Consider the following 19,448-nt stretch of genomic DNA (forward strand, 5'->3'; position numbering starts at 1 on the left):
TTTATAATTTTTTTAGTATAATATTTATTAATAATAGAATTTTAGTCTATATTTGAAACAAATTTCATATCAATGTAGATAATATGAAATCGATAGAATGTCCTCTCCTATTTTATTACGAAAAACATTTTTAACATATTTTATAGCGAAAATTATTGTTATGTAATTGTCGTTGAAATAGGTATAGTGAATATATTCTGAAAGTTTTTATGATAAATTACATCAAGCTCATAATTTTATAGTTAACAACTCAAATGATGAATTTAATATTCAGAGAAATCTTGAGATAATATTTTTCAGTGAAATCATCATGATAATTCTCGGGATCTATGGTAATTCCAAAACTTTGGTACGACTTGAGATCTCTCACTGGCGGCGACGAGCTCAGATGCTAAATCACCTCTCACCTCCTTAAGTAATTAGCTCCAGACTTGGAGCTGATCGAAGTATAATACTTTGTTCTTTCTTCAATAACAGGTACTTCCATATATCTATTTTCAAAATAGCTAAAAATGTCTGGTTATTATAGTGAATGTGAGTCTTCATTGTTTTCTCGATCGGACAATGTCTTTTATTTTTCTCGCGACCTATAATTCTCCGGTGATTTACCGCATTTAATAAATTCTTCTTTTTCTTTACGAATATTAAACAATAATTACTCCTGTAAGCACATTTTTTTTCTTTGAGCTATATATGTACGATGTTACCCGTATAATAATGTATCATTCGCAAGTTGTTGTCGTTCTTCAGAGATTTTTTTCATTCAGTTTCCTTTTCTGTGGGTTCTGGTTTCGTTTCACATATGATTTAAGAGTTAGTCAGATAAACTCGTTTTTATTTGTTTCTTTGTGCAAGATATGAACCACCTTTATTGATAAATTAGGCATTCTATCTCCCACCTTGCGTGCAGATTAATCACACACTATTTATTGTATCCTCGGTTTAATGTGGTCTAAACCTTAAGAGTTATGATCAAGTTCTCCATCAAAACAATAATATAACTTTAAACATGTCTACCAATTTCAGTGGGCTTATCTTGATATATATTCCTTGTATTCATGATGCACTAGTAATGCGTGTCTAGAAAGATAAGAAAGATCACAATGTTTATTCTTATGTGGATGTAGTTTCACTATATATTTGTTGACATTAGTAAGACTTATTTTGATCTATATTAGAACATATAGTTTGTTTAGGACATATAGTTGTACTGTTTTCAATATTATTTAGAACATATATTTTCTTTCTCCATACAGATATATATTACCTCTATCTATCGTATAAGTGGTTTGATTCAAGTTATCAGATACGATGCTCGATTTTTATCTATACCCGGTTTTATTTTGGGTGACGATCTTAGTGCTTAATTAAGATAACTTGAATATTGATAATTGATTGCTTTTTTATCCTTTCTCATTATGTAGTAAGATTTCTTTACTATTTCTATTGTGGATTAAGCCCCGGGCAGAGAAAAGGGCTATATGTGATGGCGTGTTTTGCTTCTTATCTAGAGAAGGGCGCTTCAATCGTTCCTAATGGGTAGTGCATGTCCGCTAGTGTAGATGAATAAAGGCGGGCTGCTTAAACGTGACCTATTCTCGACGACAAAGCGGAATAATCAAGGGTCCGACTTATGAGTGCATTTTTATCCTTTATCAAAAGGCTCTCATGTGGAGCTAGCATGGCTGGATACATACAATGTTGAGTTATGGAGCCTAAACTTATAATAAACTCTATATTGTTAATTAGCGTTTATTGGGTTTGTATTTGGTTTTGGGCTTGAGCCCAACCAATAGTTATTTAGGTTTATTACCTGAATATTTACCTTATAAATATGTGATTATTAAGAGTTTACAAAAACAAGACATAATTTTAGAGAGATAAAATGTGAGGCAAAAACTCTGTATTCTTTTTTCTTCTTCTCCATAGTGAAATTTGGTGGCGGCTGGAGTGGACGTAGCTCAATTTGAGTGAACCACTATAAATCTGTGTCTTCTTGTGTTCTTCTTTCTTGCGTTTTTACAGATTGTTTCAAGCAGGTCGGATTTGGGAGCAAATTTTAACAACTGGTATCAGAGTAGCTAGGCTAGATCTGAGAATTGAAAACGATGGCAAACGAGAGTAGTATAGGACATGAGATTGGAAGATTCGATGGGACAGATTATGCCTTCTGAAGAATGCAGATTGAAGATTATCTTTATGGAAAGAAGCTTCATGTTCCTTTGAGTGAGAAAACAGAGAAAATGAATGAAGCTGAATAAAAACTCCTTGATAGACATGTTTTGGGAGTTGTCCGATTGACGCTAGCTAAGACGGTTTCTCACAATGTAACAAAGGAGAAGACCACCATGTGTCTGATGAAAGCTCTCTTTCTGATATGTATGAGAAACTATCTGTTAACAACAAAGTACACTTAATGAAAATATTATTTTACTTAAGAATGGTTGATGGTACTTCTGTCACCACTCATTTGAATGAATTCAATACAATTGTGAATCAATTGCTATATGTTGAGATTGATTTTGGAGATGAAGTTAGTGCCCTGATTTTGTTAGCATCTCTACTAAATAGTTGAGAACCTATGAGGAAAGCAATTAGTAATTCAGTTGGAAATGCTAAACTGAAATTTGTTAAAGTTAGAGATCGTATTCTTGTTGAAGAGGTTCGTAAAATTGATTCTGGTGAAACGTTCAAAGGTTCTGCTCTGAATGTGGAAAACATGGGCAGAGGTAATGATAGAAATTTCAATCGAGGTAAGAGCAGATCTATGTCGAGAAGCAGGAGGAGTCAGTCAAAGTCTGGGCAGATATTTGAGTGCTAGAATTGTTGTAAATAGGGTCATTTGAAGAGGAACTGCAAATCATCGAAGAGAAACAATGATGATAAAAATGATACAGCCAACGTTGTTACAGAAACTGTCACTGATGCGTTACTTCTGTCTGTTGATAGCCCGATAGATTCATGGTCTTGGACCCGGGAGCGTCTTTCCACACCACTGCTCACAAAGAATTAATGGAGAATTATGTGGCTGGAAATTGTGGGAAAGTTTATCTCACAGATGGTGAGCCACTAAATATTGTTGGCATGAGGGATATCAAATTCAAGATGTCAAATGGTTCTGTTTGGAAGATTAATAAGGTGAGACACATTCCAGGTTTAATGCGCAATCTGATTTCTGTTACACAACTTGATGAAGAAGGTCACAATTTCAGTTGTGAAAATGGTGCGTGGAAGGTGATTAAAGGAGCAATAGTTGTTGTTCGAGGTCACAAAACTGGAACATTATACACGACTTCAGCTTGTAGAGAAACAATTGTTGATGTAGTTGATAACTCAAAGAACAATGAGCTGTAGCATTGAGGTTGGACCATATGAATGAAAAAGTGATGAAAATTCTTTTGAAGAAAGGATAGATTCCAGAACTGAAGTTTGTTGAATATCAGTTATGTAAAAACTGCATTTTTGGAAAACAAAAACGAGTGAGTTTCTTGAAGATTGGGAAGTAGCTCAAGAAAGAAAGGATAGAGTTCGTACACACTGATGTGTGGGGACCTGCACCTATTTCTTCTATTGGAGGATCACAATACTACATGACGTTTATAAATGATTCGACAAGAAAGGTATGAGTATATTTTATGAAGCACAAGTCTGAAGTATTTGCTATTTTCAAGAAATGAAGGCTTTGGTTGAAAATAAAACAAATCAAAAAGTTAAGTGTTTGAGATCCGACAATAGAGGTGAATATATCAATTCAGATTTCAAATAGTATTGTGATGTGAATGAAATTAGTATGGTGAAGACTTTTCTCCGAATGCCTTAAGAGAATGGAGTAGATGAACGAATGAATCAAACATTGAACGAACGTGCTAGAAGCATGAGATTGCATGCAAGGCTTCCTAAAACCTTCTAAGCACAAGCTATCAATACTATTGCCTATTTGATAAACATGAGACCCTCTATTCCTCTTGAATTTAGAATTCCTAAAGAAGTCTAGAGCAATAAAAATGTAAACATTTCTAATTTGAAAGTGTTTGGTTGTTTATCATATGTTCATATTAATGAATGTGATATGAGCAAGCTTGATCCAAAGTCTAATAAATGTTTTTTCATTGGTTATGGTGATATCGAGTTTGGTTATCATTTCTGAGATAATCAAAATCGGAAGATAATTCGTAGTAGAAATGTTATCTTCAATGAACAAGTTCTCTATAAAGATTGTGTTGGGAAGTCATGAGATGGTGATTCCAAGTTGAAAGATACTAATATGGTCGATTTGAGAGAATTTTCAGTTGAATATATACCGACTGTCGAAGAAGACCAGTGTGTTGTTGAAGATGAAATCGTTGAGAACATGTCCCTAGAGGCAAATCAACAAACACCGGTTATACAGTTGAGAAGATCATCAAGGAATCAAAAATCAGTCGAGAGGTGGTCTCCATCTCTGAACTATATATTATTGACAGATAGAGGTGAACCTGAATGCTATGAGGAAGCAATACAATTTGATGAATCGATTAAGTGGGAGTCTGCGATGAAAGATGAGATGGACTCTTCGATGTTGAATCGGACTTGGGAGCTCACTGAGCTACCAAAGGGAAAGAAAACACTTCACAACAAATGGATCTTCATGATTAAAGAAGAACATGATAAACCAAGAGATACAAGGCAAGATTGGTTATGAAAGGATTTCAACAGAAAGAAGGTATTGACTACAATGAGATCTTCTCTCCAGTAGTTATATTGATGACAATCAGAACTATTTTGAGTTTGGTTGTGAAAGAAGACCTTCATCTTCAACAAATGGATGTCAACATTTATTTTTCTTCATGGTGATTTAGATGAAGAAATTTACATGCGACAACCAGAAGGATTTGAAATCAAAGGAAAAGATGAGTTTGTGTGTAATCTTCAGAAAAGTCTGTATGGTTTGAAACAGGCTACAAGGCAATGGTACAAGAAGTTCAATAGCTTCATGAAAAATAATAATAATTTTCTGAGGTGTGAAGCTGATCATTGTTGTTATATCAAAGAGTTTGATAAATCGTACATTATTCTGTTCCTCTACGTTGATGACATGTTGATTGCTGGAGCAAGCTTGTATTAGATTAACAAACTCAAGAAAGAGTTGTCTGAAAAGTTTGTAATGAAGGATTTGGGTGCTGCAAAACAAATCCTTGGGATGATAATTTTTAGAGATGAAGAAGTTTTCAAGCTTTCATAAGAATAATATGTGAAGAAAGTTCTTAGCAGGTTCAACTTGTATGATGCAAAGCCAGTTACTACCCCCTTAGCTAGTCACTCCAAACTATCTAAAGATTAGTTGACTTTAACAAATGAGGAGAAAAATTACATGGCCACTATTTCGTATGCCTCTGTCATTAGTTGTATTATGTATGCGATGGTTTGTACAAGACTAGACATAACACATTTAGTGGGAGTTGTTAGCAGGTTCATAAGCAACCTAGATAGACAACATTGGGAAGCAATAAAGTGGATACTACGATACTTAAGAGGAAGTACGAGTTTCGCTTTGTGTTTTCGAAAATCTAATATGGGTTTGGAAGAATATGTTGATATTGACAATGGTGGTGATGTTGATAGTAGGAAGAGATCAATTGGGTACATTTATACTCTAAGAGGTACTACAATCAGTTGAGTTTCAAAATTGCAGAAGATTGTTGCTCTTTCTAGTTGTGAGGCAGAGTATGTTGTTGTAACAAAGGTTGTTAAGGAGATGATGTGGTTACAACCCTTTTTGCGAGAATTTGGTCAAAACTATGAGAGAAGTGTATTGTGATGCGACAGTCAGAGTGTCATTCATTTGGAAAAGAATACAATTTATCATGGAAAGACAAAACATATACAAGTTCGTTATCATTTTCATCCGGTCATCTTTAGAAGATGGAGTATTAGCTCTTGAGAAAATTCCCGGGAGTGAGAATCCAACTGATATGCTGACGAAAGTTGTGACAAATGAGAAACTAAAGTTGTGTGCAACTTCAGTCGGTCTTCTTCATTAAGACACCGGATGGAAAACCGCTAGCGATCGAGAGATGATGAAGTTAGTCTCTAAGTGGGAGATTGTTGAGTTATGGAGCATACACTTATAATAAACTCTACATTGTTAATTAGAGTTTATTGGGTTTGTATTTTCTTTAGGACTTGAGTCTGACCAAGAGTTATTTAGTTTTATTACCTGAATGTTTACCCTATAAATATGTGATTATTAAGGGTTTACAAAAACAAGACATAATTATAAAGAGATAAAGTGTGAGGCAAAAACTTTGTATTCCTTTTCTTTTTCTTCATAGTGAAATTTGGTGGCGGTTGAAGTGGACGTAGCTCAATTTGAGTGAACCACTATAAATTTGTGTCTTATTGTGTTCTTCTTTCTTGCATTTTACAGATTGTTTCAAGCAGGTCAGATTTGGGAGATACAAATCCTAACATACAAGTATAGCCATGAGACGAGCCTTTATCATATATAAGGCGGTTAAAGGCCGCAACGGGACTACCATAGGAGCCCCACTAGCTAACGTCATCTATGTTCATTTCTTTCCGACTATGCTAGGCCAAATTGGGGACCACCACTTTGTGGTGGGAATGACTCAGCCCATATGCATCATTGCTGAGACATGCGCCTAATGATCAAATCTTTGCAACCGAAGTGAGCCGATGAGCCGAGTGACATGCCAACACTACTAATTGAGTGCCAGCACTACGTTGTGTTGTTAGTAATCAGAGAGTTGGCGCCTTTCGAAGCCCTTTGAGCCCTTACTCTATAGGGGCACTTTGGTTTTTTGCAGCTAGCGCGCTTTACCTTCTTCCCCTCTCATCTCAGTCAAAGTTGTTTTGGTCGGTGAGCCTATATACTTGATTAAATTAAGGGAAAAGTTTATTTGTCCAATAGTTGCTAAGGCCCGTGAGCCTAATCAGTCAACACATGTTAAAGTTTCACCTTCAATGTTACAACAAAGGGTTAAGAATTTGAGCTTCAACGCTTGCCAAATTTCAGCTCACAATGTACAATTATTTTAGCTCGGATTATGGGAACGGAATGTCCTAAATCCAACTTAAAAGGGGCTCTATTCTTCCCGCCTAACATATACTTTGTGCTTCTCACTTTCTCTACTTCTTTAGGTGCTTTCTTAACCGAGCTCGAGGGCAATGCGTCTTCCCATTGATTACCATGACTTGTCTTATCGCTTTAGAAATTTTGAGAGAACCCCCTCTGACGTTTTGAGTAGGGGATCCATTCTTCAAGGTTCTACTTCCTCTTTAGCTTTTTCCATCTTTAATATTGAAGGGGCAAGCAATCAGTCAAAGGTATCCCCATTCGCCAAACACCAAGAAGTATCCATTCTTAACACAAAGAAACCGCCAGCTGAATCTTTCCTCTTCAATTTTGCACGATCATTCTTTCCCACGCTTCATACCTCCCTCTTTTCTTTCTTCTACGCTACTTAGTAAGGTAAAGGGCCAGGAATGGTAGGGTAGGAGTATCCAGTAGGCAATCTTTTTGGCTTGACCAATCAGTCTTATGTCATTCGTGTCGCACGACGTTTTAACCGAAAGAACTTCTTGCGCAATTCATGCATTTCTATTTTGGCGTTACGGTAATTAATAGCATTCTATTTTTAAAAGTTTTACATAAGAACTATAAATATACCTTTAACTTGAAATTAAGAATATAATCTACTTCTTTGTTCAAAATAATAGTAAGTTGTTGTTTACTCAAATATCGCCATCATATAATATGATTATAATAATTTTGAAAAATCATACCCCACCAAAGTAGAATTTAGAGACGATTTTAATATTGTTTAAAACTTTATTATATTCTTCATTTGTTTTAGATTTTTCTTCGTATTTACAAGAAATTATTGATCCAATTGCATGTCAATATAGTGCATAATCTTATTTAATTTTATTTATTTTGTAGAACATGATATCTTATTATTAATGGATGATAACTGTTTGATACAAGTAAAAAAAATATTTCTTGATCTGATAATTCAAACAAATATTGCAATTGTGGATTGGTTAAAAGAACAACCTATACCAAGAGTTCTACAATATGACATTGAGGAAAATAATGTATTAAGAAAAATATTGTTAAAAAGATTATGGAGAGAAAGATAATACTTATTTTGACTTATTACCATTCATAAAATACAATTTTACCATTCTTTGTGAATTATTTCGTGAAAAATATTTACACAATAGTAGCAATGTGATTGTTAAAAAATCTGTAGCAATGTTATTATTTGTACTAGGACATGGAGGAAAACTTTAAATATTTGAAGGTATCTATATTCGTTCATGTGAGAAAATTAGTAGACGATTTAATGAAGTACCACGATTGACTCTCAGTTTAAGTAAGGATTTTATAAGAATACTAAAATTAAGTTTGACATATATTTTAGATTATTTTTGAAATTATATAATTTAATTTAATTTTGTTATGATTGCCTTGGAGCTTTGGATAGCACACATACTGAAATGACTATTCCACTTAAGGATCAATGTATGTTTTTAGAGTATGTGATAGAAAGAGTTTACCTATTTCATTTTTAAAAATCTAACTTTCGAATAATAATCTTCAAGATCACAATTACATTGTTTACCCGTACATATGTCATTCTTAACTTGTATTGAGTTGGCCGGTATCTATCTCTTTCTATCTAAGTTTTTTTTCTTCTCTTTGGAGTGAGACTAATCCCCGCAAGCATATTTCGCAAACCCACTTAATCATTTAATCAGGTACAAAACTCAAGTTCTTGACGAATTTGAATCCAGAATCTCAAAGAGTATGTGAATATACATATTTTGTTGTTGCTAGACTAAACGAGAGATCTCAACTCTTACCTAATCCTTCAACTATTCTGTGTTTGATATTTAACTCCAAACTTTGATTGATCCAAAAGTTTTGTTAATTTTAGTGAAACAAATATCTTAAAATAAAGAGATAAACATTGCAAGTTTAGTCAACATTTGAAGTGACAAGTTTAATATAAATAAATATAATTATTTTCTCCATTTATCTTCCCCAATTCAAATCCTTTATCATCATCCACACATATCCAAATCACCATAGATTTGATACAGATCAATCAAGCTTCTTCCTTTCTCTCCCTCAAACAATGCAAATTCCATCTCTTTCCTTTCTACATTGAATCAATGGCGCTCACTCATCATCTTCCCACTCCATCTTCCACCTTTTTCCCACTCAAACCCTCCTTAAACCCTAATCATCTCACCTCCGCCCTCAAATTCCTCCCCCCCTTACACTCTCTACCATCAAATTGCTTCCCCCGCCGTCGTCGTCGTTGCCGGACAACCGATTCTCTCCGCTGTTACTCCTCCTTTTCCAATAAACACAATGGATCGAAGGACATCGTCGAACTACCTCTTTTCCCTCTCCCTCTCGTCCTCTTCCCAGGCGCGATTCTACCTCTTCAAATCTTCGAATTCCGATATCGTATGATGATGCATACCCTTCTCCAAACTGATCTCAGATTCGGCGTGATATACTCCGATACCACCACTGGTACAACCGATGTCGGTTGCGTTGGAGAAATTGTCAAGCATGAGAGACTCGTCGATGATAGATTCTTCCTTATCTGTAAAGGGCAGGAGCGATTTCGTGTTACGAAATTGGTTCGGACGAAACCCTACTTGGTGGCGGAGGTTAACTGGCTTGAAGATAGACCGTCTGGAGATGTGGAAGAAGATGTAGATGAACTTGCGAATGAAGTGGAGATATATATGAAGGATGTGATTAGGTTATCGAATCGATTGAATGGGAAACCTGAAAAGGAATCGCAGGATTTGCGTCGGAATTTGTTTCCGACTCCGTTTTCGTTCTTTGTTGGGAGTACGTTTGAAGGAGCTCCTAGAGAGCAACAATCATTGTTGGAATTGGAAGATACAGTGTTGAGATTAAAGAGAGAGAAAGAAACATTGAAGAATACTTTGAATTATTTGACTGCTGCTTCTGCTGTTAAAGATGTGTTTCCATCATCATCTTCTTCATCTTCATCATCATGAATTGGTATCTTTCTTAATACTCTCCTTTTCTTTGTATTTTCTATATGAACTTGTATAGATTTTGATGCTTCATCAATGCTTAATCTCTCCCTTTTTGCAATTTCTACTTGATCCCATTTATCTCATACAATACGTTTAGAACTCAGGGTAGATAAGTGTTCAAGTCTTGAGCTAAAGAGATTGAGCTTTGAACTTCAATTCTCACTTAAAACATCTTTATGGAAGTGATAATGAATCTTGAACTTAAGAGATTGAGCTTTGAACTTCAATTCCCACTTAAAACAACATCTTTATGGAATTGATAGTCATGTGATTGGATATTGAACTTAAGGAATTGAGCTCTTGCACTCTCAAATACGATTTCGTATTTTGAGATTCGATCACAAGAACTTAAAGAAATTGAGCTCTTGCACCCTCGAATACAATTTCATATCTTGAGATTAGATCACAAATAGCCCGGAGAATTGCTTGGATTTCATGTATAATTGGATCAGGAATTAGAAACTAAACTGAACTAAATCTAATTAGAATCCCATTATGGTCTCTAGTCATCAATTTCATTCTTCATCTTTATCCATATTTACTTTTGTAGTTCCCCTTACACACTTAACATCCAATCTTATATGATCTTATTTTGCACATGTCATTTCAGCATCTTATTGTGTTTAGTTATTACCTTCATTTGATTTCTTTGTGTAAAGAAAAATGAAGGCAAAATTTCTCAAGTATTGCTTTGCTGCAAGCAAGTACTGATTTGATAGAATGATTTCATTGGGCATATTTGAAAACCCATTGCTTGTGTTTGTTACATATGTTTTTGTAACGCCCTGAACCCGAGTATCGTTACCCGTGAGTAAATAGACTACAAATATACCCCGAGCAAACCACTAGGCCTCCACAGTCCAAGCTCAATATGTATAATCTATTAACCACACTTTTATAATTAGTTCATATTTATTCACGAGATGTTCTCGTCGCGATACCTTTCGTAGTCTCAAACTCCTCCGGTTAGGACTCTAGAAATGACTCTAAGTGTCATTTTGTTCCTCTGCATGATTCAAGAGGTGCTTCGAAACCCATGAAGGGTGGAACAGAAATTCTAACCAAATAATATGCATAAGAGGTTTCGAGCTTTGGGGTTGGGCACTATCTTGATTTTAGACTATTTGATTCACAAGATTTGGGCTTTGTGAAATTTGGATTTGGGGTTGGTTTTACGTCAAGGTTTCTTAGTGCCCAATTGACGATAATGGTGCAGCTTTGTTATAAGGTAGTTAATTGCTATCTAGATTATAATATAATTTTACTCAAATATGGCATACTAACATTGGATAAACAAACAAAGAAAGCAAAATACATGCACACTCCACAAACCTCTCACACTCTTTAAGCTGGCAAATGCCATTTTTCTTATTAACCATTGCTGATAATTGAAGTTAAAAAAAGAAAAGACAGTTAAAAACACGATAATCAAACAGAATCTGAATCGGTTGATTGAGCTAGCAGTGGTTGATTAAGAGAGCTGGTTTTAATAATGTGTGGTTGATGATGAGGTGTTGTATTCTTGTTACCCTGTTCTTGCTCATACTGGATCTGAATGGCAACAGAAAACTTCCTTTCTTGATTCTTACCCCATAGAACTAAATACAATCCGGCTATAATCAAGACTGCCCCTATGATCCTGTGCACCACATCTTATAATAATCAGATACACCATTTGATGACTAATCAATGATCATGTCCAACTCATACTATCCAATACATATACAAATTAAATTAAATTGGTTTAACCCAATATAGTTGGTTGTGTTGGTATATATTGAGTAACCTAAACTAAATTTTATAAATAATAAAAGCATTTCTAGCCTTTAATACTTACCCTCCCAAGTAAAATTCCTCATCAAGAGCAAAGGAAGCCATAATAGCCACAACAAGAGTCTGAACAGGCTGATAAACCGCAACAAAGACAGGGCCACCCTTATCGATGCACCATATTTGTACAGCAAATGCGATACCAGATGCTACCACACCCTAAATATATATACAATATGTATCGTTATTTTGTGACCCGAGTTTATTTTCAAATGACCACTTCTAAATTAGAGTGAGAAGTCAATTTTAACTTGATTTATTAAGTAAGATTTTTGTCACTTACTCTTACATGTTTTAAAAATACTTACTTTTATACATTAAAAAAAATGTTCTTATTTTTACCCATTAAAAAAATGTTTAGAAAACAATAGACGAGTATTTAAAGAAACGATTAAAAAATCTAAAAGATAAAAAAAAAATTAAGAAGCAAACCTGAAAAATTAAAAGAAATCTTGCAAAAACTTGCTTGTTTCCGTACATTAGAGCTTGATTATATAGATAAATATTTTAGTGGAAAATTAAATAATATATTTAAAATTGAAGATGTATACTTTGGAGACTTAATGTTCATTTGAATCATTCAGAAATTGATTATGAGTGTGAAAAATTATACACTCAAACTTTAAATTTACTGTTCTTAAAAAAATACTCTTTCTTGTTTGATGATAAGTTATTTGAGATTAAAAGAAATGTTTAATAAATAAGTATGTGATTTGGGTTTTTAGTTATTTGAATTATTGTAATATTTTTTATATTTAAAATTTATTTTTTATTAAAAATATCAAATATGAATTTGTGACTTTTATTGTTTAAAAAAAATATTTGATAAAAAAATAAGTAAATTATTAGAGAATTTTTAATTGGTTTAATTTAAAAATAAACAAATAATGCAATAGATATAAATCAAAATTATTTAAAAAAACAAAATTGAGTGACACAAAACACACTCAAAACAACCATAATACAAATATAAAACAATAATTAGTTTAATTACTATAATATTATTTTATTTAAATTTTATTAAAATAAATTAAAAATATTTTTATTAATAAATTGATTTATTAAATTGTTAAAAAAAATAGGAATGTTTTTTTTTAGTAAAATAAAAGTTCCAAAAATAAAAACAAACATATAAACCAGTGTGCTTTGTGTTAGTTGATTTATTTCTATATTTGAGATTTGTTTAGTTTATAAATAGGTTGGAATCAATTCATCTTTAAAAAAGTATATACATCCAACCACTAGCTTTTAAATAAAGCTTTGAAAATATTTTAAAAAATTAAAATATTTAAATAAAATATTATATATATATACTTACAGCATAGAAAACACTGAATAGCTCTCCGCCGGAATGAACAAGCCAAGCTTGAGAATCTCTTTCACAAAACAAAGCAATAATCAAGAACTGTACGATCCCAAAGAAACATTGATACGATGTAAATGAAAGTTTCGCCGGATATTTCTTTAGGATCGGAGCTTGTAAAACCAACCAACCCGACCAAGATAGACAATGTCCGATCAAGAATATACAACCCAATGTCCAATTCTTTCCATTTGCATTTCCGAGACCTGTCAGTCAGCAGCAAGGGCGGAGTTAAGATTTCAAATATACCCGACTATAACAATAATAATATCAATCAAGCAAACAAAAATGTCAGTTTATGATGATCACTAATCTTCTTTAGCGACGGGAAACTATCAATATCGACGATATTCCCGTCGTTATTGTTATTTACATACAAAATATTTTGAATTACCGGACTTAGCCCGGTTAGACTTGTACATAAATCCGCCCTTGCCTGTAAGAGCAGCCGGCGATGTTCTTGTTAGATGTCGGCCCGGACTGTAGATCGTCGGACCTTTATATAGAGTAATCACTGATGCTCCGGCTACGCAGAGAAGAGTTCCGACCACTTTTGAGATACCATCTTTTCTGTCTATTCTCACCTTTTCTAACCTGTCAAATGGTGTTTAAGAGGACTTAATTAACTAATTGAAATATTAAAAAAAATAGAAACCCTGGAAACACCAAAACCGGAGTAAAATTGAATTCAAACGGAAAAATATTATTAAATACATAATTAAAGTATATATATATATATATATATATATATATATATATATATATATATATATATATATATATATATATATATATATATATATATATATATATATATATATATATATATATATATATATATATATATATATATATATATATATATTCTATAACATTATTTCATTTAAATCAAAATACCAATACAATATTAAAAAATAATAGTTTTAAATAAACTAAAAATAAAATCGTCTAATCCAGCTCCGAAACTGGCGTTTCCAAACAGGAGATATTAAAGTATTTATCGTAAAACCATTTTAATATAATATTTTATAAATTTGGATAAATAAAAAATAGTAGATAATACTTTTTTTTTTCATTTTGTTGGATTGTGTTTAAGCGGATTAAAGACCATGCAGATATTCTTGTAACTTAGTGAAAAATCATAGAAACTCATTAGTGTAGTTATATGTTCGAGTTTTCGCACTACAACTATATAAAAAGTAAAAAAAGAATGACTTACCGAAGAACGACAGCCATGAGGAAAGTGATTGCCGGAACAGAGTTTTGTATGGCAGAGGCGAAGGTGGGAGATGTATTGTCTAGTCCGAGCAAGTAGAATCCTTGGTTTGCTGTTATTCTGTCGAGACACAATCCATTCTTTTTTTTAGAATTATGAAGTTTTATTTTAAATGATTTGGTATGAAGAATCGACTTATGATCATTACTAAGAATGTTAGTTAAATTTCGTCATACAATGCCCCTTTAGACGATTTTATTGAATTTGACATATAGTTGATCAAGGCGGGATGACATTTGTGCTCCGCCCGACTCTAATTTCACCGTAACATTAATAAACATAATTAAATATATAACAAGAGTCATAGAGAAGAGAATGAGTAAATGACATAATAGAAAAAAAATACAAATAGAGTAGAGAAATTTTTTATTATTTTTTCAGTCAATTACTATTGCATATCATTTTCACTTCCAAATTAACTTCCCAATCATCTCTTATCACTAATATATTTTATAAAAAATGTTTTTTTTTTATAATTTTTGAAAATATAGTATAAATGGTAAACAAATGTAGTATTTAAAAAAACCCTTTCTAAATAAAACGGGTGGGATGGTAATTCTCCATCCGGACCCTACCTATTATCGTCTCTAATCATGAAATCACGAAGAAAACGGAGTTAGTGTCCGAACATCCAAGTTTTGTAACTATTAATTATTAGAAAAAAAAAATTGGGATTTGATATATGAAGGATTTAAATACCCAACTACTGCAAGTAGGAAAAATTGGGCAAGAAAGGAAAGGGTAATCGGTGGTCTCTCCTTCCTGCATGTTTCAATAACAAGAGAATGAAATGATGAATTAAATAATTAAGAAATTGATAAAATAGATAGAAGAAGGTAGAAGAAATAATTACTTTTCCAAGAAATATGCGAAAGGTAGAAGAAGGAAAAGAGCAAGAATGTTTCTATAAACAGGGAAGACGATTTTGCTGATACCCATGTTAAGAGCAGCTCTAGAAACGACATGAAAACCTGCGTATCCAAACTGTAAGGTTAACATGGCCAAGTGAAGTTGCATTTTCTCTGGTATAGAGAACCATCCGGCCTGAATTGATGAGCCACCGCCGCCGCCGTTAACGTCCGCCATGGATGGAAATGATGAGCTAGCTAGAGTGAAAAAGAAAAGATAGATGATGGATTATGAGTTAGGAAATTAAAGGCAAGTGAGGGGAGATATAAATATAGCTAGAAAAGGTTCTAGAATGGCATCACATCACTCTTTACAATATTATTATTAATTAAACTAAGCAAATAGTCGTATTTGCACGAGTAATGTATAAAAACTAAGAAAAAAATTATGGTTAAAATGTGATATTATTTTTAATTTACTCTCACATATATATTTAAATTAACCACAATTCTCAACCCGATAATTCGAACACTTTAAAAATCAAGCATTAATATATAAATATATATTAGTTAGTTAAAAAGTTGAACTTATATTATTAAGAATGTTCCGCGTTCATCAAATTTGGTGTGAATTTAAAATATAAAGTCTTATTAGTCTAGTTGATTAAAAAGTTGTACTTGTTTTTGTTAGATTGTAAGTTCGAAATATACCTATAGTATTTTTTATTTTATTTTTAACCGTTTTAAGTTTATAGAGGGTCAACAAAAAATTACTAGTTTAACTATCACTTTATACAGTTAGATTCCCTTTTAAAACGTTTTAAATCTTTGCTGCGTTGCTTGGGGAGTCGGGGATTGTCGCGGGGAGGGGAAGCGTTACTTGGGGAGTCGGGGAGAGTCAGGAATAGTCCTTGGAAGGGAAGCGTTGCTTTGGGGGGGGGGGTCAAGGATAGTCGTAGGTAGGGGCCAGGGAAGCGTCCCGCGTTGCTTGGTGAGTCGGGAATAGTCACGGGGAGGGGAAGCGTTGCTTGGTCGGGGATAGTTGAGGGAGAAGAAGAAATGAAGAAAAGAGAAGAAGAAACAAAGAAAAAACATTATGGACATATGGTCATTTGTCAGGCCTAAAAGGTCATTTTTGTAATAAATTTTGGGGCTTAGTTATTTTTGAAATTTTAGATGTTATAAGGCTCATTTCTTCAAATTACCCCTAGGGCAACCAAAGTTAGGGCCGTCATTAGAGCATCAACAGTGCATAAGACCTCTCCCTCTTATTTTGTCAAATCAATATTCCACTTCAGCAAAAATGCAAAAATCGGGTACATGTTGTATTTGGGCAAAACACTCCAATGCTTCCGCCCCTCTTATTTAAATAATTTAAATGTGAATTTTATTTATACTATTTTAAATAAATAACTAATTTATACTATTATAACTAATATTAGTATATTATAGTATTATAAGGAAATTTGATAATTTAAACCCTTAAAATTAAAACGTGTTAATATAATTAATAAAAAAATATATTAATTTATTTAAAATATAAATTTATTAATTAAATATATAAATAATATTCTTATATTATATATATTATAGGAAAATTTGAGAATTTCACCTTTAAAACATGTTAATATAATTAATAGAAAATAGAAAATATTTTTATAATTTAAAATATATTATAATATTAAAAATGACATACATAAATAAAATATTCCATCATAAAAACTAATATTAACGGATATAAAACATGTTAATATAATTAATAGAAAAATATATTAATTTATTTAAAATATATATTTATTAATTAAATATATATAACTAATATTAAATAAATTGAAATATAAAATATTTTTATAATTTAAAATATATTATAATATTAAAAACATTATTACAAGAATAAATTTGAGAATATATAACTAATATTTCTATATTATAATAAAATATAAAATATTTTTATAATTTAAAATATATTATAATATTTTTATAATTAAATATATAATTAATATTCCTATATTATAGTAAAATTTTAGAATATATTTATTTAATGTTATTATAATATTACTTAAAAATAGAAAAAATAATATAATTAAACATATATTTAATATTCCTATTATAGAGTATATTATATTATATAATAATGAAAATGTCAGAGTTGCATTGTATAGAGGGCACTGCTGCTTTTACCTATAATGCAAAAAATGAAAAAAAAGCAATGACCTGCCCTTTTCCACGCTGTCCGATGCGGGCACAGGTCATGCGCTGAAGATGCTCTTAGTGCATGGGACTGAGGAACGGACTACAGTAAAGACAAAGACGTTATGATATAAATGTAACATTGTCCATAATTTCTTAAATTTTTTAATTTAATACATTATTTTTTAATTTAATTAAAAAAACAAAATATACATTTATTCATCATCTTTTTATTCATAATTTTTCTATTAAAATTTTAAGTCCACCTTACATGTTTTTTAAGTCCACTCAAACTCGGATTTTTGAATCCACCCCTGGAGACGAAGGTGCATGCTAGGAAGATAAACGCGCCAACTATTATAATTGAGGAATTGAGGACGAAGAACCTAGTGGTGGAGATTTTGTGAAAGGTGACAAAGTGAAAATAGGTGACAGTAAAGACCAGGTGAGGCGACGGTTAAACTTGGAGAAAGAATGTTGTGACAACAAATATAACTTTCATAAACCATCTAAATTGGAAAGTGGGTAGATTTGAATATATTATCATTTATTCTAAGTATGAATAAGTTGTATAAAATAATATTAATATTTTAAAAATATTCTACCCAAAAGGAATTTTAAAAATATTCCTGCTGCCGTGCCGCTGTCGTGCCGCTGCTGAGAAGACGAAGCAGCAAATCCCCGAGTGGGGTGGGTAAGTCGAAACTTTCTTTAAGTTTCGCAAGGTATCATAGCTTGAACCCTCCTATTAAATTCTGTCAATTGATTGTTGATTGCTTTTAACTTGTTTGATAGCATGTCTGGTGTTAATCAATATGGTATGGTTCCGTTTGACGGAAAAACTGATTTTAGCATTTGGAAACAAAAAATGAAATGTGTTTTGATTCAGCAAAATTGTTTTTTTTTTAACAAACAAACATGATCAGGCAACTGGAGGCAACTGGGGGTCAACAAACCCCTCAGGTTAATGCATATAAATATTTTTATCAAGTTCACCATGTAAGAAAGTAGTAGTAACATCGATTTGCTTCAATTCCCAATCAAAGTGAGCAACTAAAACAAGCATAATTCTAACAGTAGTGAATTTGACAACAAAAGCGAAAATTTCAGCATAATCTATTCCCTCCTTTTGAGTAAATCCCTTGGCTACTAACCTAGCCTTTAATCTAACTTTTTCAGACTCTTATTTCACCTTATACAACCATTTGCAATCCACTAAGGAGCAATTATGAGGTTTAGGAACAAGTTTCCAAGTATAATTGATTCTTAGAGAATTCATCTCATTATTCATAGCAACAATCCATTTAGTAGAAAACTTAGACCTCAAAGCTTCTTTGTAAGAGTTAGGCTCATTACAGTCTAGGGATTCAAACATGTTAAAAACAAATTCAGACATATTGCAATCATTCAAATTATCATCCCTAAATCTAGAAGGCATTATAACACTTCTTCTACTTCTATCCCTAGCAAGTTGATAGTCATGCAAATCATCAGACAAATCATTTGAATCAGTCAAAACATTTGAATCATGCAAATCATCAATATCATGCACATTATCATGCTCCACCTCATTTGGAGCATTCACATCATGTTCAACAGGTTGATCAAAAACTACAGGCACATGATCCACCTTATTAGGAGCATCATTAACAGGAGTGGGGGACATAGACAAGCAAGGAACATCATTCTCATTAAAGACAACATTTCTACTTATCACAATCCTAAGCCCAAGTTCACTCCTATCCCAAAGCCTATAACCTTTTACCCCTTCAGGGTAGCCTAAGAATACACATTTCTTGGACCTAGGCTCCAACTTTTCAACCTTTTGATGCACATAGCCAACACAACC

The 19,448-nt window shown here is 32.5% G+C and overlaps 2 protein-coding genes across 2 annotated transcripts; one reads left to right on the plus strand and one right to left on the minus strand.

The window, feature by feature from the left end:
• The first annotated feature begins 9,079 nt into the window (after window positions 1-9,079).
• Window positions 9,080-10,122, plus strand: LOC124932265 (lon protease 2-like). Its single transcript, XM_047472881.1, has one exon. The coding sequence runs from the start codon at window positions 9,181-9,183 to the stop codon at window positions 10,048-10,050; it is 870 nt and encodes a 289-aa protein (XP_047328837.1). The 5' UTR covers window positions 9,080-9,180; the 3' UTR covers window positions 10,051-10,122.
• Window positions 10,123-11,366: 1,244 nt separating this feature from the next.
• On the minus strand, window positions 11,367-15,692 carry LOC124932159 (protein WALLS ARE THIN 1-like). Its single transcript, XM_047472770.1, has 7 exons — window positions 15,415-15,692; window positions 15,261-15,323; window positions 14,505-14,621; window positions 13,680-13,879; window positions 13,241-13,491; window positions 11,930-12,081; window positions 11,367-11,731 (listed from the first exon to the last, which is right to left on the minus strand). Exons 1-7 carry the CDS (start codon window positions 15,645-15,647, stop codon window positions 11,521-11,523), a joined length of 1,227 nt encoding a protein of 408 aa, XP_047328726.1. The 5' UTR covers window positions 15,648-15,692; the 3' UTR covers window positions 11,367-11,520.
• Window positions 15,693-19,448: the final 3,756 nt, after the last annotated feature.

Source organism: Impatiens glandulifera, chromosome 3, assembly GCF_907164915.1.
Source record: "Impatiens glandulifera chromosome 3, dImpGla2.1, whole genome shotgun sequence".
Lineage (NCBI taxonomy): Eukaryota > Viridiplantae > Streptophyta > Magnoliopsida > Ericales > Balsaminaceae > Impatiens > Impatiens glandulifera.

Bases quoted from the DNA above. Each gene is read 5' to 3' on its own strand.
- LOC124932265 (XM_047472881.1), top strand. From the start codon at position 9,181: ATGGCGCTCACTCATCATCTTCCCACTCCATCTTCCACCTTTTTCCCA.
- LOC124932159 (XM_047472770.1), bottom strand. From the start codon at position 15,647: ATGGCGGACGTTAACGGCGGCGGCGGTGGCTCATCAATTCAGGCCGGA. The intron at 15,324-15,414 runs GTAATTATTTCT...TGAAACATGCAG, and splicing joins TTCGCATATTTCTTGGAAAA to GAAGGAGAGACCACCGATTA. The intron at 13,880-14,504 runs GTAAGTCATTCT...ACCATTTGACAG, and splicing joins CTCATGGCTGTCGTTCTTCG to GTTAGAAAAGGTGAGAATAG.